General features: G+C 38.5%; 2 protein-coding genes across 3 annotated transcripts in view; both read left to right on the forward strand.

Annotated features, from left to right (window-relative positions):
• LOC140951534 (uncharacterized) overlaps positions 1-25088 on the forward strand; it is a 262305-nt gene that overhangs the window by 52862 nt on the left and 184355 nt on the right. The gene's annotated exons all lie outside the window — the stretch shown is intronic.
• LOC140929939 (uncharacterized) lies at positions 860-16164 on the forward strand. Its single transcript, XM_073379622.1, has 15 exons — positions 860-1163; positions 3117-3448; positions 3711-3885; positions 4319-4740; positions 5742-5895; positions 6760-6942; positions 7546-7728; positions 8206-8388; positions 8882-9049; positions 9276-9474; positions 11691-11919; positions 13138-13306; positions 13769-13915; positions 14662-14799; positions 16067-16164. Exons 1-15 carry the CDS (start codon positions 860-862, stop codon positions 16162-16164), a joined length of 3084 nt encoding a protein of 1027 aa, XP_073235723.1.

Below are 25088 nucleotides of genomic sequence, written 5' to 3' on the forward strand. Positions count from 1 at the left end.
TGTGATACCTCTTTTAAGCCGAACTCTTTCCCTCACAAGTGGGTTAGAACTGCTTTTTAGAACCATTTCCTGGAGCGACTAGTTAGTAATTCTAAACTTTTCCCACCATCAAAGGGGAATAATGGGACGGAAAGGGAAACACCCAGTCTTGCCTTTTGGATTAGTCAAAAGAGGATTTTGCTCTCTTGCTAACGTCATGAACAGTGTGAGTTATTGGTTAGGGGGCTATTTATATTTTATTTTTATTTTATATATATAAAGAAGAAAGAAAATATATTTTAATCAAGAACCCTCCAGACAAACTCTGTAGGAAGTTATATCAGAGTACCACATGTATTTTAATCACAATTTATCAGGAGTATTATTTGCTACTGCATGCATATTAAATGCTCGAAAACCCTATTAAGATTGGGAGGGGGGTGTTTGAGGAACCCCTTGCTTTAAAGTTTATTTTTCAAAACCTTTCAAGCTATGACTTCTAAACTAAGCGATTTTTTCTAAAATTAATTTGAGCAAATTTTGAGAGTGAATTTCGGAGAAAAAAAAAATCAAAGAACCATAAAAGATTCGCGGCCGCGGTCAAAGAATCGATTCCGCTCATTTTTTGGCCAGGGCAAGGATTAAATGTAATCACTTCAGTCAGAAGCCTATTCCTTCTCCAGTGAAATGGGACTAGTTTTTCGAAATACGCTTTCCTTTTGAAATAAATGGTTATGAATAATTTCACCTTTTTTTGGCTATGCCCGAGCCACGTGAAATAATGAGGGCGAGGGACTAGGAAAACTTAAAGAAATTACACAGAACAAGCATTTTTCCCACTTCTCGTGTGTAATTGATAATAAGTATGTTAAAGTTAGCAATGCGAGAACCCTTCTTCCAACAAGGAAATACCCATCAACCATTCATGGGCTGTGCAGATACTGGTGTTGACATAACAGGATTACAAGAAAACAGGCTCATCACCTCCAACCAAACAGAACAACCAAGAGAGATAAGCACCGAGAGAATCATCTGTGCAATATTACATGGAAATCCTCAACGAAGCATCACCGTTGTGTATGCGCCTATTGAATGTTCATCTTCTTCAGTACAAGAGGACTTACATATATCCTTCAATGAACATCTTGAACAAGCAAAGACACATGAGATCCATCTCATTGTTGGTGATTTTAATGCAAGATTTCGCATGTATAGCTAAGTGTATCCCCTGTGATTGTTGATAGGTAATGTTACTATGACACAACAAACAAAAATGGTGAACGCCTCGTTAACTTGTGCTAGCGGTACAATTTTCGACTTTTCCAGCAAAGATTTTCTCAGCCTTATCGTTGGCAGTGGACCTGGGTGCATCTGGTTGGATCTAAACATCAATTGGATCACATACTGATCAACAGCAAGTGGATAAACTCTCTCAGGAACTGCCGCGCTGACAACGCAGTTGAACTGGACTATGACCACCGCATTATTAGCATCCTCCTTCTAGTCACTAGCATGAGAACTGGCAAGGGAGAGCCATTCAAGAGATTAAAATGCCCGGTAACTGGAGAAAGCTGCAAGACCAAAGCACTAGAGAGGAATTTCAATTGGAGCTGTCCAATTCGATTCCAAACACTGTAATGGATCTGTAGAAATAACAGAAAGATACAAGTCCTCTAAAACAAACGTAAGGAAAATCAATGAAAAAGTAGTCGGCAAAGGAGAGGCATATGGACTAACAAAAGGGGTATCTGACAGGACAATCCACATGAAGAAGAGGAGAGATAAGGACCAAGAAGTAATTTGATCTATCCAAGGTACCACAATCAAAAGACATATGGAGAAAATTAAATGCAAGTCTCATTAATTCCTACAGAAGCTGCCCCTTTCAATAATCATAGGAAGACTTGAAATTAGTTGATGAGACTGGGTAAGCCACACGGCCACTTGGGACATCATCCATAAACTCTCAGGGGAGAACACCAAGCAAAATTCACCTGTAATTCACATTCGGGTGCTAGTTTGTGATTTGTAATAAACCTTTACTATTATTATTATTATTATTATTATTATTATTATTATTATTATTATTATCATCATCATCATTATAAAATGTAAAGGTCAGCTAGCGAAATGTCTCAGCTCCCTCTAATGAACAAAAGCTACTAGACGAGTGGAAGAGCTACTTCGGCTAATTGCTCAACCATGACGACTGGGATCGGAGCTATCCCCTCCAGCAGCAGAAGACCTTCCGAAAAACTGTTGATCCCCCAACTCGAGAGGAGACTGCTGAAGCAATTGCAGACATGAAAACAAACAACTAAAGCAACAGCTTTGGACTGTGCCATTACTGCTGAGGCACTTTAAGTTGGTGTTGTTGAAATGCCTGATGCCATTCATGCATTTTGTTTTGAAGTTTATACCTCATTATCTCCACCACGTCAGTGGTTTACCTTTGTTCTCATTCCGTTACCTAAGAAAGGTGACAACTCGCTGATGACAAAAATAAACTATAGAGGCATTTCCCTCATGTCCATTGCTGCAAGGGTGTAAAATAAGATCTTATTAAGTACATGTAAAATTCGACCGTAGAATTTGCAATGCATGTTTCTACTCATTGGTGGAGAAAACCCTGAAGACAGCGATCGTCGTTCACCGATTATATTTATTGTCTTCTGGGGGATCCTGACAGCCTGCTAAATGACAATCAGCTGTTGGAAATGGCTCAAAAACGCCATCGATGGAGGTTGTGGATGAATGCTCTGCAGCCGAAGGATGATGATGAAGTTGATGAAAGTTAGCCTAACAATTTTGGGCAGTTATTTTCTATAGGCGTCAAATTAAGGTAACGCCCGCGCAGCGTACATATATCGTACCGGCTTTCAGTATATCAAAATTTTGTACCCACTCTTACAATAGCCCGTGCACAGAAACTGCGTTGTCAGTATAGTAGTCTGCTCACCAACACAGTCTCTGAATTATATCACTTTCCCACCATTTTAAAGTCTGGCTCAGAGAAATGTCGAAGCGATGATTGCTGTCCACTTCCAATTCCATGCAACAACGTGACTAGCAGGTGGCTTATTGTTTAATGATCCTTTGAACTGGACCAACGATCTGTTTTACTTCTTAATGTCTAGAATGTCAGGATGCTCTGGGCATGCAAAACGGTGCCATCTCAAATGGACAAATTAGTGCTTCTTCGGAGTGGGATGCCAATCATGCTGCCTTCCAGGCAAGACTCCACTTTAAAGCAAATCCCGGCAAGGCAGGATCATGGTCAGCTAAACACAATAACCTGGACCAGTGGCTGCAGATTGATTTGGGTAGTAAGCACACCAAGGTAACCGGCCTAGCAACTCAAGGCAGAAATGGCCCATACCGCCAGTGGGTAACTAAATACAAAGTGCAGTACAGTGACGACGGTGTCAACTTTCACGACTACTCGGAAAAAGCGCAGGGAGGAATCAAGGTAAAATCGTTTTCTACCTGGACATATAAATTCTTCTAGCCTCATCATTGTTCCTTGACAAGACCACTCATGCCAAAACCCAAATACCAAGCCCAAAAGCAACGCAAAGTAAACAAGTTTACTCCTCTAATCATCTATTTATTTGCACCTGTGATAGACGCTGCTTTTAGTACCTTTGTAGTACTCACAACTTTTAGCCTACAGCTGAACCTGTACATAGCCGAAGGGCCATTTCAAAGCAGAGACGACGTTTTCCTTTCAGGAGTTTGATGGAAACGCTGACGAGGATACTGTGGTCTACCACGAGCTCAGAAATGCAATCAGAGCGCGCTACATCCGTATTCGACCAACAGCCTGGCACATTCACATATCCATGAGGGTTGAAGTCTATGGTTGTAGAGAAGCCTTCCCGATCACGGGAGGTAAAAACAAGCCAGGTCTGGATAGGGTGTTCAAAGTGCACCCCAATAATTTTAAAAACCTTTTTTTATATCTGAAATTTGCAAAAAAACGAATGGAAAGAAAGCGAAAAATAGATCCTTTTAAAAGTAAGAACCAACTAGGATTTAACTATTTCATGAATTCTTTAAATACACCTGGAAAGACTTTATAGCGGATTAGGCTAAACGCCAAAAACACACATTGTACAATTCCTGTTCACTACTTTAAGAAGTGGTGTCAGTACTAAGTCGCAAATTGCATGGAGTCCAGTGCTTGGTACCCGGTATCAACAGTATGGATTCCTATAACCAAGACTGTCTTGAATTCCCCTACACTGGGGGAAATCATCGGTAATTCCTGCGATAGAAAATTACCCTTTTTCCTCTCATTTGAAATCAATCATATAATAAAGGTTTTATTCCATTTAAGGTGCCCCTGACTGCGAGCTGGATTTATGTCTCGTTCTCGACAAAACGAAGAGCGTAGGAAGGGAAAATTATAACACCATGTTGGAAGCAGTTCGTACACTTATATCCAAGTTCAATGTTGGCCCCAGGAAAACACGTTTTTCAATAGTCACTTATGATAAGAAAGCCCAGGTTCGGGTCAACTTTAAGGAAACCGTAAAACAAAACAAGAATGCTTTAAACAACCTTTTGGACTCGATGAAGGCTCAAGACAGGTTAGGTAATCCAACCCGTACTGATTTGGCACTGGAGACGGTCAGTAACGAAGTATTTACTACCGCAAACGGAGACAGACCCAATGCTCCTAATGTAATGATTGTGTTTACTGACGGTGCAACGCACAAAAGTTCTAAGCCTTACAGCGAGGTTCTTCCCCCACTGGTGGTGAGTACACGTATACTTAGCTCTTTACTATATCATATTATCGCAAATCCTTCTTTTATGTTTCTGCCGGTCTACTCACCTTTTCGTAGGTTTTTCTTTGAAAGCAATATAAACGGCCCAAGACGGCTTTGGAGTTTTGATAGAGGCAAGGACGTTTTAAAGGATAAATTCTGAGTTATCATAATTTTGTTATCAACGCTTGACTTTTCTTAAACATTCAATACATACAGTACACTCGAGCGCGTAAAATTCGAACCACATATGATCAAATCACCAATAGCTGATTGAAATCCAAGTGTGAAAGGGAGGGGGCAATCTCGTGCAAAAGGAAGAGGATGCTTGTCGGACAAAAAAAATAAAAACAAAAATAATATAATAATAATAACAACAATAATAATAATAATAATAATAATAATAATAATAATAATAATAATAATAATAAAGACTTTATTAATCTGTGAAAACGCCTAGCTTACAAGCTATTTGTGGACACCTAACTACCTAGTCAAACAAACTAAAATAAACAAACTCGGAAACCCTGCCCGCGCCCTCTATATTCCTAAATAACCCTAATTTTGTAAATTCTTCTTAGTTGAGTTCAAAATATTGTAATTAGTAATTAGCTAATATTGTAATTAGTATTAGATTAAGTGTTGTAAATAGTTATTATAAATAATATAATATAAAGCATTGTTCCTGAAAAGCCCCTTTGGGGAGCTAACTATAAAGTATGTATGTATGTATGTCCTAGAGGAGACCAATTTTACTCCTCACCATGAAAACGTCTGTAATTAAATTTCTCAATTTTCATGGAAAGCGAACTTGCAAATCAATTAATCATATTATATTGTTTAAAGGCGTACTTTAAAGCCATCAATGCGGGATATTCGCTTATTTGCCCCAATCAAACTTGAGCAAAACCACGTAATGTTCTAAATTGGGAAAATGAAAATCTTTTCTATCGTCAGTACAATAAACTATATTTTATAACTGATATTCAGGCTAAGGGCGTCCATCGTATTGCTGTTGGAATCGGGAAAAAGATTAAATCAGACGAACTTGAGACTATTGCAGGGAGCCCTGATCGTGTGGTAACGGCTAAAAGTTTTGATAAGCTTAAAAAAGAGCTGGACGAAATACGTGAAAAAAGTTGTCGTAAGTACTCTATAAATTTCTCTTTAATGAGTAACTGTTCCTATCATGTTTTTTCCTTATTTTCGGCAGGTTACCGACAGTGTATCCTGTTGAAACCAAGAAAAAATGTTAGCTTTAAGTGTTCATTACTTAAAAACGAGTTCGAGAAACCCAATTTTAATTTCAAATATATATTTTGTTTAAAAAATGTTGTTACTAGTTCATATTTACTCCTACAAATACCCCGCTAGGACGATTTCGAGAGAGAAACGACTTCGTTTTGGCTTTAAAAATCCCACAGTGATCATGGCGTAAAGTAATGTAAACATAACTAACTGTTTGGTTTGAGTTCAAGTCCTTATGTAAAAAAATATGGCTTATGCTCAGGTTCTTAATTAATACTTTTGGTTAAGGAAATATTTTCCTAGGAAATGAGCGTATCTTGTAGATCAGGCAGATTGTTTTCATTTGTCTGTAAGGTTTTTTTTTTTTAAAGAACATAATTACGCTGTCAACCAATCAGAGTTCCTTAACGGATTCTGAAAGTACAGCAATGTAATGTGCGCAAGCTAGCTTACAGATTCTTTTTTTAATTGTGAAGAAAATAAGGTGGTTCAAATTTCTCAAACATGGCGAAAATTTGAATGTGACACGTACTTATTGATGTTCGCTGATGAAAAAGAAATCTCTACCAAGCTCTTTACGCGTATTTGTAGAGGGTCTTCTTGATATTACATGCTTAGACTAATGAGAGCAAAAACAAGGTACATACGGGTAGAAATTGGGTAACCTGTGTCTTAATTCTCGTGTTTTAGTAAAATTTATTAAGAGGAAAATGAAAACTAAGGTAAACACTTTTAAACCTTTTTATTTTATTCTTATAAGGAATTGACGGCGGTTATACTGAATGGAGTAAATGGTCAAAATGTTCTGCTACCTGCGGCGGAGGTGTGAGATCGCGTACTAGGACATGTACTAATCCGTCTCCGAAAAACGGCGGAAAAACTTGCTTAGAGCAAGACCTTGGGCCTGCTAAGGAGACAGAGAAGTGCAACACTGATCCATGCGGTATGTTTTGTTGCATTTATAAAGGTTTGGCCTGCATAGCAGGTGGCAGGGTGGATAAGGCGTGGCCGGTCATTCTGCCGCGCCCAAAGTCCACACCCCCACTCCTCCTCTCCCAACCCTCCTTTGGGAATGTCTGCCAGGCAGGGAACAAGCATTTGAGATTAATGACTACCAAGTTTGGAGAATGACAATGTTGTTACTTTACATTAGCATCTGTTAGGGCCTGCACTGTTTCGGTTCACGTGCATTAACAGTCAATTCCAAATGAAACGTTTATCCTCAGCAGAAGCTACCAAAGGAGTGCGCAACATCGGGTGATTTAGGAATAGAATTATAAGAGTGTTTCATCTACGAAATTTTTGCCAAAGAGCAAAGGGTATTAACTTACTTTACTTCCTACAAAATTTGAGTATAAATAAGTGCAAATGGTCTTCTTATCTGGCCAGAGTTTCTGTGTACGAGTGTTTTTGTTTACGACAATTTTCTCACGAGGGAAGGATTCGCCGTTGAAAGTACTCCCAGGCTCACTTCCCCAGCCTTCAACGATCAGGCTAGAAGTTTAAGAGTTGAGGTGTAATAGGTAACAATTTGTTTATGAGACAGGTATCGATGGAGGATATTCTGAGTGGAGTAGTTGGTCGAAATGTTCAGCTTCTTGTGGGGGTGGTGTAAGTTGGAGCCACAGAACATGCACCAGCCCACGACCAAGCGGAGACGGAAAAACATGCAAGGAACAGAGCCTTGGACCTGATAAGAAGTCAAAAGAATGCAACACTCAGAAATGCGGTAACATGTTATTCCTTTGTTATCCAAAATAGATACTACATTATATATTTTTATTTTTAAAACTGAATGAGAATACCTGCGATGAGATAAAAACATCTCAGATGAAATTTCGGAGTGCGCTAGTCGTTTTTGAATACTTCCCCTGGTGCATTAACGGCCTGTTAAACTGGGCATTTATTAGCAAATGCTGCCAAAGAGGCAGGGGTGGGGAAAATTTTATTTTCCTTTAATACAACATCGGGGAAAAAGGATTTAAGACTAGAAAAAGAAGATTGTATATTCTGTTTTCTTTTCTGGTAAAAGAGCGAAGAGGGCCAACTTTGACTGAAATGGTAATACCCTGCCTATCTGGCTAGATGTTTTGCTTTCGATTGTGCAACGATAATTTTTTTTTAAGCTCGGATCCCCTAACCTCCAGCGATTCAGACAAAAGGTGTAAGCTTTGACCAGATTGCCTGTTTTTTGTGTTTGTAACAGGTGTCGATGGAGGATATTCTGAGTGGAGTAGTTGGTCGAAATGTTCCGCTACTTGTGGGGGTGGAGTTAGTTGGAGTCACAGAACGTGTACCAAGCCATCACCAAGCGGGGACGGAAAAACGTGCAAGGAACAAAACCTTGGACCTGAGAAGAAGTCAAAAGAATGCAACACTCAGAAATGCGGTACGATGACATTCCACTGCTATATGAAATACTTCATTACATATTTACATATATATATATTTTCATTACATATATTAATCCGAATGAGAAACTCTGCAATGCCATGAACAAATCTGTGATGAAAACGACAATATCTTTGTCAGAGTGTCCTGGTCTATTTGGAATACTTTCCCCATTGTTTTGACGGTCTTTTCAACTGAAACATTCATTATCAAAAGCTACTAAAGAGGCAGGAGCAGACAAAAAAACTATTCTATCTTAAATTAAGCATTAAGTAGAATTGATTTCAGACTAGAATTACACGAGGGACTGTCTTAAAAGTAACTATATTTGTTGTAAAGGAGAAAGATTATCAGCTGTTTTACAAAAAAAGATCTCTCAAGATGTTTAAATCTTAGTCTGAATCTTAATTCTGCGGGTTTGTGGGTTGGTTTTGTACAATGAAAATTAGAATCTCATTCTTATTTAATTAGTGTCTTACTGTTCATATCAGGTGTAGATGGCCACTGGTCTCCATGGAGTAGTCCCGGACCCTGTGATAAGACTTGTGGAGGCGGTGTGCAAGTAAGAAAGAGAACCTGTACAAATCCACCACCTTCTGGTAACGGCAAGAAATGTGAAGGAACAAGCACAAAAACGGAGAGCTGTAACACACAAGAATGTAAGGAAAATACGGTAAAAGACGCAAATCTTGCGTCTTTAACAGCGGTAATCTTCCTGAGTGATTTAATTCTTCATTTTGCGGTTCAAATATATAAAATCGGGGGGATGACGTTTGTAACTCCAGAATTTAAGCGATTATTTGGCTGTTCAAAAGACTTCTGTAATTTTTATTGATGATCAGTAACTTAACATTAACTTCATCATACCCTTTCTTGTTCTTTAAGGTCCTCCTCCCCCACCCCGTCCCTGTAGGGAACATTTAGATGTTGGAGTGATTATAGACTCGTCAAATAGTATCAAACCATATGATTATGCAAAGGCTCGCCGTTTCCTACAAAGCCTTGCTCGCAGACTGCAGGTATCAGAGGCTGGTTCACACATGGCCATGATTTTATACAGCTGGGAGGCGCATACCTATCACAGGCTAGTATTTTCTTTTGTAATACTTTTGCAAATCGCAAAATGGTTCGAACCTAAGAGTCATTTAAAAAGTAGGACTGAACGTTTCGTACTGCCATCAGGCAAGAAATCATTTTAGGAAAAGTTACCCCAATTAATTTAGAAAACGACAACAACAACTTCATTTGCACCATACATTGATTTATGTGATACAAAAAAATTACTATAAAACACGGGGAGAGTACGGCCTGCCAATAATAAACATCATCATCATCATCATCATCATCATCATCATCATCATCAGTAAAGCAACACACCAACCACTTACAAAATATGAAAGTAAAATTTACATGTATTGAATAGCATAAAAATAATCAATAACAAAATTAATAATAATAATATAATAATAATAATAATAACAATAATAACAATAATAATTATATAATAATAATAATAATAATAATTTTTTAAAAAAAATAAAGGTGAAAAAATTTTATTGACAACAATGCTAACTATTAAAATCCTATTTACAATTAATTCGCTTGAAAAAAAGAAAAAAACTATTCATTCAAAACACTATTTACAATTCCTGTCAATTTAAAAAGCACTTAATTTAGCTTAGAAAAAGTTAATTTAACTAAGAAAAATTTATTCGAATTAAAAACATTTCATTTCAATAAAAAAAAAACTGCCAGCCTCTAAAATTCAAAAGTTTCTTTCAACTGCTACAAAAAAAAATAATAATAAAATAAAGACAATTAATAAAGCATCTATAGCTGTTGAGTCTAGGGAAGTCCTGCTTCACCCTTCTCCATTTCTAGATCCCTGTCCTTAACATCTAAGTTCCTCCTTCTCGGGTTTCTCGATCCCCTTAGGCATAGGAGCGCGCTCCGCAAAACTGCAAAGGACACTTTCGCCCTGACCCATGAAATTGTTGTGGCGCAGCTCTCTTGCTTTTTTGCAGATAATAGCTCGGCTAATCTTGAGTGGATCTGAGGCATTCGTCAGCCATCCTTCCCGTTGTTGTAAATACCAGTGGGGTGAATGTGCCTTGCTCTATTTCTGTGACGCGAGAGTTGTATTTTCGCTTCTTTTCATTTTCATGAATCCTGTAGATTTGGTTGGGGCTAAGATCTCTATAGGAGTCCTCATTGGGATGACACACCCTTATATCGAAAAAAGCAGCCCTCTGTCGCTCCCAGAAACCCCTACAGTGGACGTCAAGGCGTGCATCATCATCATCATCATCATCATCATCATCATCATAATAATAATAATAATAATAATAATAATAATAATAATAATAATAATAATAATATTACTACGAGTCTCATTGGTAAAATATTGCTTAGGTTATGATTATATCAAGGGTCACGTACCATACAACAAACTCAGCTAAACAAAACACACACAAAAAAAAAGAAAAAAGGAAAATAAGAAAAACTAGGCAGCAAAAGAAAGCTAAGTATGCCAGTCGCGTCCACCCCTTTCTAACTGAAGATCAATGAGGCGTTGCATATTATTAACTGGCCTGGGAAGAACCTTCCCTCAATAACAAGCAAATGTTAAATGTTTCACTTGCTATATAGTTTTACGTAGTACTCTTTTTCGCGTCTATGCTGTTGTAGTCACGTTGTAATTTGTTGAGGCTCTATTGTATGTTCCTATTTATAGTTCCTTTGATAGATTTTCGTTTCAGTCTACATTTATATTACACCCACAATCCGGTTCTGTGTGTACTGAGAATAACTCGAGAATCGCTCGTTTACAGCAAGTCAAATCGTCGATTTTTGCAATGTTTTTAAAAACGTTTTGTAGTGTGGCTCAACATAGCTAATTATTAAACCTCACTTGATTGAACCTGAGTTAACAGTGCCACGTACAACAACCAAGACACCCTTACACTAATTAGCTTATCGCAGCTACAATAGCTCAAGTTCAACACTGGCGTCTGACTTTAGAAATTCGTTAGACATAACGTATCTTTAAATTTCAAATTGTCAGTGCCCCGCTTAAGTTTTTAACACCGCAATTTTCATTATTCAGACAGGAGAAAAAATAATTATACACTGTCTAAAAGTATTTATAACTGAGGACTATGAGCTGTTTGTTATCTGCAGTAGATTGAACAATATATCAATAATTTTACAGTATATACTGTTTCTGTCCTGGTAACGGATGCCTATTGTAATATGGATGGAAATATTTTAACACCTTTTTCTCCTTTCTATAATTTCTAGATTTACTGATCCTCAAAATATCAACAACCTGTTGCAAAAGATTGGCAACCTACCGCATATTCAGGGTGGAACACGAACTGACAGGGCCCTGGAACTAGCAGCAGAAGACTTCTTTGGTTGGCAGGAGACTGGGGACAGACCGGACGTACCGAACGTGTTGCTTGTGCTGACTGATGGGAACACAAATGAAGGCAGTAAACCATTTTCTCAAGTTCTAACTCCATTAGAGGTTTTTAAAATTTCTTATTACTTTTTTTGCAAACTTACCTTCTTCTCAATGGTGGCGGTATTGTTAAAAATTGTCTAAAACGTTTCACGTTCTTTGACTTGATTCTGTGAAGTCCAAAAGGAACTGGACATAATCCTTTACCCAGCCCCCCTCCCCGGTTAGCTCAATTGGATAAGCGAAGGTCTGCCGAGAGGGAGGTCGCGGGCTCAAACCCCGGCCGGACCAACACTAAGGGTCTTAATTAAAATAACTGAGGAGAATGTGCTTCCTTTGCTGTGACATCTACAAATGGTTAGACATTCTTGTCTTCTCGGATAAGGACGGAAAACGTAGGCCCTGTCTCACAGCTCTTCTGCTGTTCTAATTCTTGTGGTACATAAAAAAAACCCACACTGTTTTTCGTAAAGAGTAGGGGACGTAGACCCAGGTGGTGTGGTACAACCTTTCATGGGCTGTTTAGGTAATGAAGGGGTTGATACTTGGGACGCAAGTCCTGGTTCATGGACCTGTCCCCGTGTTGAGTCACCGTGGCGAATTCAATAGTAAATTGAAGCAATGTGTCTCTACTCGTTCTAGAGGTAAAGGCATTTATTGGAGTAACAAATTTAGGGCTAAGATAAAACCTAAGTGAAAAAACATATATATATTTACATGTATATATTTTTATTTCTTCATACTACAAAAACTCCTTGTACCTACCTGCTCGCCATAGAGCCTCCAATAGCTCAGTGGTTAGAGCGTCTGAATTAGAACTCGGAGGGTAGTGAGTTCGATTCTCACCTGGAGCTCGTAATTTTTTCTAAGCTTTCTGGTCTTAGAATTGGTCATTTCCGAGTTCCCCCGGGCCTCTGTATCAAAACGAGGTTAAAAGCTCAGCCTTTGATATGGAAATGTTTTTCACTCTCACGCAAATAATACTGATTTTCACAAGAAAGGTTGTGCAATTGGCCTCATTTTGAAAGTGAGAGTTTTTGGAACTTGCAAGTGGCCTATTCTTCTTCTTCCAAAATATATTCGTTAAGATCACGGCTTAACGGAGAGGCGACCAATAACATTGCGACTTAATTGACCAATCAGGTCAATAACCAGAGTTTAATACCATCAACTGACTTGAAACAACTCGCTTTGACTCTGAAAATGACTACCGCATAGGCATTGTATTCATTCATTTCAATCGTCGTTTGCATGGAGCTTACTGAATTTGCTTTGCATTGGAAGGCTGCAGGAGTAAGGAGAATAGCCATTGGGATTGGAAATGAGATCAATAAAGGTGAACTTGTACAAATTGCTGGTAACCAACAGGATGCCATTCAAGTAAATTCGTACGGTGACTTAATCAAAAAACTGGAAGATATCATGAAACTGGCATGTAAGGATCAAGTTCTAGGTAGGTAAAATATTAATACAACTACCACCCTTACCGACCAATCCTGAGGAGGGGGTAGTGCCTTTTTTTACAGTGTGTCGGGGATCTTTCGAGTGCATTTGACAATTTTGTCGTGAATTCAGTAAGAAAAATTATTTTCTTCCTACCAATAATCCGGTTCTACCTACCAAGAAACACCAATAAGCCACATTTCGTCGTTGTTTTGGTATTTGTAGGTAAAGCTCATTTATTCGTCCTTAAAATTTCGTCCCTGGGACATATTGACCTCCGTCCTCAAACGGTGAATAGCCAGGGGTATTCTGAGTTTGATTTTAGGGAGCCAATTAAATTTCTATCCGATGTTTGGGTTTAGTTGTCTAGAGGTCTGAGTCCGGTATTAAATAAATCATTTTTGTTAGTTAAAGATTACTTGTCCATTTCTCTTAGATCTTTGAGGAAACCTGTTTTTTTTTTTCCTGTTAGGATCCTGCGGTGCCTGGGGTCCCTGGGGAACTTGCAGTAAGACCTGTGGATCTGGATTCAAGGTTCGCAGAAGACAATGTCCGAGAAACAGTCTACACTTAAAAGAACAAAAATTAAGCTGCAATACAAATCTGTGCCCAGGACAAGGTAACAGATAACGACTATTTTTAAAAATCCTTTTATAATAGAAGTGGTGAAAATTTATATTCTGACCTCCCTTTTCGTGTAGAATTTGGTAAATTTGACGTATTTACATCAGACTCATTACAACGGAGAAAGGGGAGCGGGGAAATAGAACCGGGAATGGGAAAATAAGAAAATGGGAACAAAAACTAACTTGAACTCTAGTCCTATCAGTAACTTCGTTCCCAGTTCTCTGCTTTGTTCCCATTTTTCATGTGCCAGTTGCCCGTGCTCGTTCCCAGCCCCCTGTTCCCTGTTTTATTAGCATCCATCTACAGAAGGCAACTTAAAGGCAAGGTAATCTTTATTTACACATGGTCAAAAACTCAATCAGGTACAGAAATAGTTTAAAACGTTTAAAACCAAATTACATTTTTACTGACCATTGCTAATTTATAATATTAAAATTTTTCAGTGATTACATAGAAAAAAGCATGTTTTCCATGCGAAATGCCGTGCCTTACTTGATATTGTAGTAATTGTTCAAAACGTCGACCATTTATTCGAAACGAACTGTTTGATCTCTTTAAAAACCCAATGTGTAATGTGTCGTTCCCGGGATAGTGACGTGGCTATATATATTGATATTCATTTCGCTGCCCTTTCAAATATATTTTCTCCTTGCGCTTAGATTCTACAGAAATTGGCCGCAAAGAACGGTTAACGATAGGTGTTTAAACAATCCTGTTTTCTCTTTTATCAACATAAAGCACCCTGCAAAGACAGTCGTGCAGACTGTCCGTCCCTTGCGGCGGCCGGAAAGTGTTGGAAACAAGCCATAGGGCATAAGTTCCATCAAACGTTCACCCTGTGGAATCAATGCAAGAAAAGTTGTCGCAGATGTAACGGTAAGAAGAGAAAAAAGTGTAGTAAAATATAGCGTTTTCAAATGTCTTGGACCAACAAAGAGCAGCAACTTAACAATGGCACACATAGATCACCATCCGTAACAGCCTTGGGACAGTTCTACTGTTGTGTTCAAAAGATCACCTAATACAACTGTATGATAGTCATTTTCTGGCTGGAGCTATTTATACGCAATCTCCATTCTAAACAAAGAGAACTGGAATAAGAAGAAACCTAGTAAAGCTGTATTCATACTAAACCGGGTAGTTTCTCGTGTCGTCATGAAAAACTGTCTGGTAAATGCAGCATGAACAGCGCTATGAACGGCAACTTCGTTCTTACTGGGGCGGTAGTTGTCAAGTTCGGTGCACTCGATTTCAAACCTCAGTTCTGAATAACTACTTCCGTCCGGCAGTTGATCCCAGCCCTCGCCGATACGGATTTACTTCCGTCACGTCCGTATACCTGTTCATAGAGCACAGTACAGTACAGTCTTGTTTTGACGAAATAGTTCTTTTTAAAGTGAATTAATTGTAAATAGGATTTTAATAGTTAGCTTTGTTATCAATAAAATATGTTCGAACCAGTACAGTTTAACCCTCTAATCAGTTATCTTGTTACCAAGGCGCTGAATTGGCGACCACACGGTCAACCAATGTAGCGAAACCAATCTTATCTTGCGTACACCTCTTTGCTTGATCAATAGAGACGTTTATTAGTTTTGCGATATCTATCCAAGGGTTCTGTTGTGTGACAATCCGATCTGTGACGATCCACTTTCAAGCTCGGCGCAGTGCTGGTTCACTCCTTTACGGAATTCGCGCCGAAATCACCGTTCTTATGTGTGAACAGAAGCCCTATCCGGTATGGTTTTCGTGTCGGGCCTCAAGCTATATTGTATAGAGGGGCATGGGCCGACCTGCACCTATTCCTAACAAAGTTTGTGATTGGTTGGGAAAACAATATAAGGCTGGTGACATAACAATGCTCCTATTCTTGAAAATAATAGGTAGTGCAGGTTATAGGGACCAATGAAATAAGAGGTTTGGATGTGTGCAGGTCAATCAGTGAGCATAGCATAAGGCTGGGCGCAGTGTGTTCAGTAAAGAGTGTTATCATAACACTCTTTATTACCAGTGGTAATAAAAATAATAATAATAATAATAATAATAATAATAATAACAATAATTATAATAATAATAATAAAAACAACTTTCTTTTATTGATTCTTATAATATCTTTTTTATGTTTTTCGTTTCTTTTTCTTAGTGGATACTAAATGCCAGGATAATGATCCATATCAATGTCCTTGGCTGGCTGCTCAAAACCGACGCTGGTGTCAACGCATGAAAAGTAAGAAACTGTGACAACTCCCAGCCGCGGTGTGGCCCAGTGGGGAAAGGGTTAATCATTAGAGACCTTTATATTCTAGTGAGACGAGGACGACCACGAGTGCGACATTTTCTCGATACTAAATAGTGCTTTGGCTTGCGTGAGCCAACGTCATTGTGGCGGGAAAACGAGTTAGTCGTCGTTATTCTACAACGGGTTTTAGCGAGAATGTCGTAGTAGCGGGAACAAGTTATCAAATTTTAGAAGTTTAATCATTTTGCCACCGGGAAAAGGCTAAAACTTCTCCAATAAAAATCACTGCACTAATTTTACATGTAGCTTTCCGGGTTGAACATTTTTCGAGAATACGCGAAAAAACTTTAAGTTACATCTCGTACTCGTAGTCGTCCCCATCTTCAAATCTAAAGCTCTCTCATGTGTCAACGAGACCAACTCAGTGTTATTTACATTAATTTTTGTTATTCCTCATAATAACCTAGAAACCATTGTAGCATCTCTCTTAACCGCACTTTACTATTTCTCGTCCCTGCTATAGCGATGTGGCATCACTTGGCGATCGCTGAATTTTCGCAAATAAAGAAAGGGAAATTGATTGTTGATTCACAGCTTAGGGCTTTTAGGCATAAATCAAACATTTTAAATGAGACATAATGTTTTAAAATCAGTTAGGAAACCGGGACTGCCAAGAAACAAGTCAATCATAGTTTCTCGAGGCAATAACCCGGACACCCTTATTACAATTCACACCCTTACAGTCCTCTCAGCTAAGCTGCCTCCAGTTTCTTTCTGTAATCAAACTTATTCATAACAAATGACATCTGACCCAAAATCTTCTACACAGCCAACGCTCTAAATCACCGAGAAATTCTCTTTGCAGCTGCATTAATATATTTATCTCTATCAGATTCTTCCAGCTAATTACTTGAGTAATGTACGAGCTACTATAGTTACCAAGACAAACATAGGTAATATTACTATTTCTACAGATCAATGCAAGAAAAGCTGCAACTCTTGTGGATCAAGCGGAGGTGATATGTATAACGTCTAGTGTAGCCTAAAAAAACTGCTGACGTTTCGCGACGACTAATTTTTTGACCAATCAGAACCATCTGGGTAGTGTCACGTCATCAGCCGGATTGAATTTCTGCCCTCCTTTCTCAGACGTCGTTTTGTGGAGAAAGCAGTGGTGGTATCTCGAAATGTCGGCTGTTTCTTCAGGCTATGCTTAGTGCACAGCTATGTAAATGAAAATTACTTAATTTGCACGAGAATGGAGAAAAGAAAGAGGGGCAGAACTTACTTTCTGTTCTTAACAACACACAAATAACAACTAACAACATTTCTCGTTTATTGATTGTACCGTAATAGGCCGCTACGCTTAATTCCGGAGACGCTTAATTTGGAGACCAAACTCAGCCTAAAAAACGAAGTTGTGAAGAATACATCACAGAATACATCAAGAAAATTAACGAAGTTTTGAATATGTACCTAGAAGAGACACTCGGAGGCCAGGAAAAACCCCTACAAAAAACTCGCGAGAAGGACGGGAAATCCCAAAAACGCCACGACCTTCCTAAGAGGACGAAAATAATAAAAGAAAAATATTTATTTTATTTTATTAAATAAATAAGTGACCCTCCCAGGAATTTGATGCTAAAGGTGAAAGCACGCTCACGACACGCTTGCACGACACTCTTAGCGTGCCGTAGATCACGGATATGCGCATATTAAATTGAAAAAACAAAGACGGACACACTTGCCTTCTGTTTTGGTAAATTTAACACGCTAGACCTTTTGTTTTTTTGTAGCGTGCCATATGTCACGGTAAGTGTGCGAATTATAGCACGCTCAGCGTGCAATTTGGGTAAGACACGCTGAACACGCTTGATTACTAAAGCTACTAAGATGACAAAAATGACTGGTTTTCAGCGGATTTAATCAGCATCGATAACTGGTCGGAGTGAATCAAATATACCAATTGTGCTGTTTTGGAATTTGACAGTAACCTTAGCCATTTGAATATCACCACTTAATGGTCGCCTGTAGCCTGGAATTAACGCGAGATCAGTCTAAACCAATTCCACCGGCTGTCGGCTGTTGACCGGAATCGCAAAGTGACCTGCTATCGCATGCGAGGCACTGAAGTTATGTCGCCTGAAAATTATAGTTATGCCGCCGGAGTCTTTATTAGCGGTAATGTACAGAGAAATGAAGGTGAGTAAATTAGTTTAATATTATTTCTTTAAGCCATGCTGAGACGAACGGAGGTAATTAAATCGGAGAAACAAAAACTGCCTAGAATCTTCTATAGGTTGAGGAAGTGTAAACATTTCTAGATGACCGTTCCATGCATGTACAATCAGTCTGAAGCTTATTTAATAAATTCTTTACGATTTTCTAAAGTTTAATTTTTTTTCATTTCACTCCCCAGGTTAAGCTATTTTTCGCAGAGAAAGGAATCCTAAAATTTTCGGAACCGAAAATACGATAAAATTCTCACTTTCCTAAGACTTTCAATTGGAAGCTAAATTTTTCGGGAAAATAATGCTGAAGCCCTTGTAATTTCGAAAAGACTGAAGTTGTCTTGGCTTGCCTGGACCTATTACTTTCAGAGAGAGAATTGGCCAACGGCAACACAGCAGGAACTTTTGGCTTCGAAAAGCTATAATGAAGAAAAGATGCGATTTCTGTCATCAAACTTGCGCCATAAGTTTGATTTGATTTTGTAGACTATTTCTTTAGAAATTAGTTTCTGTGTAAAAATTTGGTTGTAAATATGAAAGCGACTGTTTTTTTTATGTCTTATCTTAAATTCCGCTTTGTTTTACATGTTATTTAGTCCTCAAGGCACTACCAAGTTTCAGGAGGGTAACAAATCCAGTCGTGCATAAACGTAAAATAGGCATTTAAAAGACGCACTAAACTAGCGCGACATAACAAAAAATTATTCTCGCGCCGCTAAAATAATAGTCTGCTAAACAGCCGTTCTCAGTCGAAGGAGGGTTGCGTGACGAAACTAAAACGGTTGTGTTGCAGACTACTTAAAGACAATTAAATAATTTTAGGCCGTAATACTTCTGATGACGCTAAATCGGTCGCCGTAACTTCATAGCGCGAATGTTTGTTTAGATGGTTCTAAAACAGACGGCAACCACAAGAAAGACAACAGGATGATTACGGAATTTGGACAATAAGACTGAAGCATACGCGATGTAATATTTCAAGAAAAACAAATTTACATACATTATTTTAATACCGGTTTCGCTTTTTGTGTTATTGCCGGCCGAATCAATTAAGCAACATTGAAACCGTTTTGGAATTTTGGTAGCTTATAGATAACACGCCTTGCGTGCTTTTGCGTACACTGAAAGCGTGTCAGTGTGCTTTTTCGCGCGGTGCTTTTGTTTGAAAACTTTAACACGCCCTTTTGTTCGACATGCTCACGCTTAATTGTCTCAAGCGTGTCCTCTGAAACAAAAGAAATTGCTAACGAGGCAAGATTGCAAGCGTGCTAAAGCGGGTTAAAATAAATTCTTTTGTTTTAAATTGAAAGCGTGTCGTACGCGTGCTTTCACCTTTAGCATTAAAATCCTGTGGAGGGTCAGTTTTGCCCTAAAGAATCCCCCCCCCACCCCCCCCCCCCCCCCCCAAAAAAAGAAAGAAACACAGTAGATAGATTTCCTGGTCTAAAACCCTGGCTGTGTTACATTTCAGGCAAATACTGAAAATTAAATTAAATTAAATTTTCACGCAGAAAAGGAAGCGTAACGACCGAGAATGACTCGCATACTAAACAGCCTATCAGTTACATGTAAACCAAAATACTAATTCCACTCTGCAGGTATTAAACACACAATTGCTTTCAGGAATACTTGGTGTCATAATCTTTCAAAAGCATCTCACAAATAATAATAAAATAATGGCGAACAGAAATCAATTGCTACGCAACCGAAGAGAATTCACAATTGGGCGTTGCCAACAGGTCTTATTCACGGTACCCGCCAACCGCTTTGCACTCGCTTAGGAGTGATGAGACAAAGAAAAATTAGCCAGGTTTCTCACGGTCGAGTTTGTTTATTCTAAGAAACAAAAAACATAAAGAACTTTTCATCTTATAGACGATAATAAAAAATTATGGGTGAAAGTGATCATTGTTAACTTCTTTCGATACAGTATCGACGGCCGTAGATGACCTCACAGCAAACAATAATGACGTAAATCTTGTCGACACTGACGAACTGAACATTTTGCATGACTATCAAATGGTCGTCTCTTTTTTCAACTCTGCGCCTACCTTTGATTTCAAACAGAACGTTTCGGAATATTGTTTTGTTGCAAATATAATCGTCCCCTGCTTGAATTGAAATTTTGCATTTTCATCAAACAAAAAGTCCAAGGGGGAAGAGATCCTAAGACTTCGTAAGATCTTTCGCATCATCTTAATGAAGTTTCTTTCTTCTTCTTTTTTTTTTCAAAATCCTTTGCATTTAGGTGGCGGTAGCGGGGGTTGGGGTAGCTGGGGTGGCAATCACCACGGAGGAGGACATGGTGGAGGCAGCCATCACGGAGGTGGATACGGTAGCTGGGGTAACAATCACCATGGAGGAGGACATGGTGGAGGGAGCCATCACGGAGGTGGATACGGTGGCGGCAGACACCATGGAGGTGGATACGGTAGCTGGGGACGCTGAATAGGTTCTGGTCGTTGATAATATAAAAGAGAAAGTAAGTATAGTTTTGGAAATGAAAAACGAACTATAATTTAAGGTATTTATTCGATTTTTGGGTTTGCAAAACAAGCCATCTAGGGGGGCTAAAAATAGATTAAAAGGAGCGTTCCATATACCACTTGTTTGCTTCTTCAAAACCCACATATTTACCAGTCACTATATGGCACTTTTGCTTATACTTTACTTTAATGAACCTTTCGATCCTTGGGTTGTTGTTGTTGTTGTTGTTTTTTTTTCTGCTTGGATCTGGGGGAAGACAGAAACCTCTTTTAAAAGGTTTCTGTTTAAAAACTCACTTTCGATAAGCTATTCTTGTACATAGCACTTTGTTATTCTCAATAGCCCACAAGTGGGCGCGGCATCGACAAAGCAGAAAATAAAGACGGGAGACGGATTTTTTTTAAAGTAAATTCGGTTACCTATTTTTAGCATTCTTTGTCTCTTAAGGCAAATCATATGCTTCCAACTTCGAATGTAAAAAAATGTTGTACTTTTACTCCATAGGTTTGGCACCAATCTATGGAAATCAGTTTTCTCCAAACAGAATTAAGAAAGAGCACTTGTTGGAATGAGATGATCAAAATAAACTTAATATAAGACGTAATCTTGTCAGTGCACTCCTTTTTTTGTCATTATATATTTTGGTCAACGCAAATGTTAAACTATTTTATGACTAAAGTAGACTAAAGTTAGCGACCTGACTATTTACATCCTTGGTGACGATATTGTCAGGACAAGGTGGGGCCCTCTTGACAGTTAATAAGGTTTAAAATTTCACCTATCCTCATCTTAACCACCCATTATAATCGTCCGATTAATCCCATTAGAGCCGCGAGTCCTCTACGTTTATACACTGCTTGTTAAGTCATTAGTTTAACGGTCATCGAAAGCTTGGAGACCTAGTTGAGGCGGGGAAAATATCTTTCCAAGCATACAGAAATTTTTTTTGCAATTCTTATGGCCAGCCCTTATTCCGCCTTCAAAACGTTTTAAGATCCACGAGGTTTTCGCAAAACTTCCACCAAGTTGACTTCTTTTTTAACAGTAATACAAGGTTAAAGTTTGTCTGTAGCCTTAAAGCGAGTGAAGTCACTAAAAAGGGACCTTGTGAAAGACTAGGAATAGGCCGGGTTTTCGTGGAATCCTTTTCCTGCTGATCGCCAAGTGAGGCCAAGTACTGAAATACTGAGCAGAAGAAGACTGCAAGGGTCAAAAGAAAAAAAAAAGCTGGAAGAAGAGAAAGCGAAAGGTATAAGATGAAGAGGCAGTGTTCATTTCTGAATTAACTATTAATTAAAAATTCCTTGTGTGCCTGCCCGAACTTTGGAAGGGCAGTTAAGGCCTGCATCAGAATCACATGATAGCGTGGTTCTACCTCGATGGTGACGATAAAACTTATTTTTTTCATTCAAATGAAGTTCATTTCCACAAAAGGCTATGCAACTGAAAGCCACAAGGAGCGAGAATGGAAGACTGACTGATTTAGAAATACCAAGACAGTGTTTTGCCAGCGATAACGTGAAAAGGTCTTACAAAAAACAAAGAGGTTTAAGAAGAAAAACTCAATGAACTGTGAACAGTAATAAAGGCAATTTGGAATAAATTAAATCATTTTTTTTAATGACTAGCTACAGTTGTTATTGACCATACAAAATAAAATCGATTTTCACATAGAGAGGTGACTAAAACGCCAGTAACAACGAGTAAAAACGTTCTCTCAGAATTAGTAGAATTTTATCAAACTGAGGGGTGCGCTTTGATGTGTCGTCTGTCTCGACTGATTATTAACACAGGAATCAAACTATCAGGGTGTAATAGCGCGGTATGACACAGTAATATCACAGTTTTTACCCCAAATAGTTTAAAACAGTTCATGATTCCAAACTTCCAAAAGCTCAGAAGCAGAAGGAATTAGTGAAATTATGATGGAAAAGTGTCTAAAGTAACTGGGTATGCAACATACAGTTTGAACCTTATTTTGATCCATAGCAGGACTTCTGTCAGACTTTGAACATTAAGGCATCGGCTAACAAAGAAGAACGATTGTTTATCAAATTATTTAGAAATACATTTAAGGCGAGTATCAGGACCCTGCTATCTCAACCTGGCTACCATGGCGGTGGAATACATAGTTAAGCTGAAATTCCAAAAAAAAGCCCACATATTAAATATTCTGCATGTTCCCGATCAGTGTAATTTCAAACAGCAAGTAGTATCATTTTTCACAATTGCTTTACAACAGTTCACCAAAGCATAGGGTTTTCATTTGGTTGGTTAAAAATTTTCTTTCGTTAACATTGTGACGCTGCTCCGAACAGTTTGAATCAAGCTTTACAGCTCAATCAGTGGAAATCGGACGACGCACATCACGGCGCTCTCTTCCTTCAACTTACAAGTTCTTCTGCCTCTGAAAAATACATGTACAAGTTCAAAATGCATTTCTGCAAGGGCACCTAAGGACGGTTCCTCCAAATGAATTGAAACACTTTTTAGGTGATACAGAGTACTTTTGGACCTCTAGAAATGCATTCTAAGCGGCAGGGCTATAAAATTTGTGTCTGTTCGGTCATCCATCCATTTTGAAAATCATTCACAGTTTACTAAGTTATCTAGAATTTTCTTCCTCTGAGTGTAAGGTTAGAAAAGCTGTTTTTCATGGTCATGAATAGCCTTTTGTTCGACACCCTGAATAATGAGTACTGCGCCACTGTTTAAAGTAAGAGAACATTCAAAGTGCCAATTGCAGCTATTTCGCAAACACTGTCACTAAGACTGAACTCAAGTTCAGAATCATAAAGAGACTCATTGAACAGTGGATTGGGGTCAAAGTGACTTGGAAAGAAATCTCATATTTTTCAAACAAAAATTTGTCACCATAGCTAGACTTCCAAATTAAAAATCTATTTCCTGTGAAGAAATCGTAAAAATTTATTTGCATCTCAGTATAATCGAGAACAAAAGAACTGCGTAAATAACAGGACGGAAGTGGGGCGGTATTTCACAGCTGGTTGACAAAGCGTGATCCGCAAAACATGTCAGGTAAAACGCTTAAAAGCAGAAAGGTCTAGAAAATAAACGGTGAACTGTTTTTAAGGTTTGTTAAAGGCTCGATAAACAAAGTAAGATCCTTTTTTGTCATATAGCACTGGCAGCTCCGTTAAACCGGTGCGGATTTCACAAACTATTAAAGTGTATGTCATGCCACTTGAAGCGTACATTCAAAAACACACAATGTACAGATTGAGAAGAATTGCATGAATGGACAGTTAATAATTGGACCGAATAACGATAATCATGTGCTTTCGTTATCAGAAACAAAGAAAAAGATCAGCTTCTGAATCTTTAAAACTGCGCCGACCAATTTCATCAGCCTGCGAACGGCAGACGTTTTTCCTCGCTCATCGCCGCTGGGGAACTCGCGAGACGTCCCCAGCGGCGTGGAGCGAGGAGAAACGACTGTTTTTGCAGGCTACAATTTCATAAGATTAAATTTTTTTTATGTCACTTCAGATCCCCACTGATGCAGCTCCAGAATTTCTTTAGAAACCAACCTCTTCATTCATCAACCAGATCTCCGTAATTGGGATAAAATTGATTTTCGGTCTGTTAAGCAGATTGAATGGAAGCTAATGGAGGCGCAGTATCAATGTCCCCAACTCCAAACACTCACTTGAGAGCAAAGAAGCATGACAAGGTAGTGAACTGTAAATTGGTTTTAAGGCAACTTTAACAAAGTTGAATCATTTTTCCGAACAAGCTAAATTCATCACTACGCTTTCAAAATAAAATCGATTTGTGCAAAAAAGCAGTCATAAAATACAATTCCAAACTTTCTTTCGCTAACAGAAGGACTGTATCAACAGTAAAATGCCTGCGAGGAGGACTGAAACTCCTGCTTTGTTGTGTCTACGGTAATAAAAGATCTTAAAGTGCAAATTTTTAATTTCCATAAAATCTGTAAATAAACTTGGCAACAGTTCAGGTATCTCATTAATCCGCTTCTTCACTTTGTTCTGCAAACTTCTCAGGAACGATATCGCAACTTTTTCAAAGTTTACATACGTTAACTAAAAATTGATTAAATTGTAGCAAGGAAGGGTGGGACTCGTTGTCAAAATTTGCTAAGTGTTATGCGGGCGATCTTTTAGAGGACGGGTATGCAAACCAAACTGAACGCAGGGTTGTCGAAACAGTAACAAGAAGATTTA

This window comes from Porites lutea, chromosome 1 (genome assembly GCF_958299795.1).
Source record: "Porites lutea chromosome 1, jaPorLute2.1, whole genome shotgun sequence".
In the NCBI taxonomy this organism is placed as follows: domain Eukaryota; kingdom Metazoa; phylum Cnidaria; class Anthozoa; order Scleractinia; family Poritidae; genus Porites; species Porites lutea.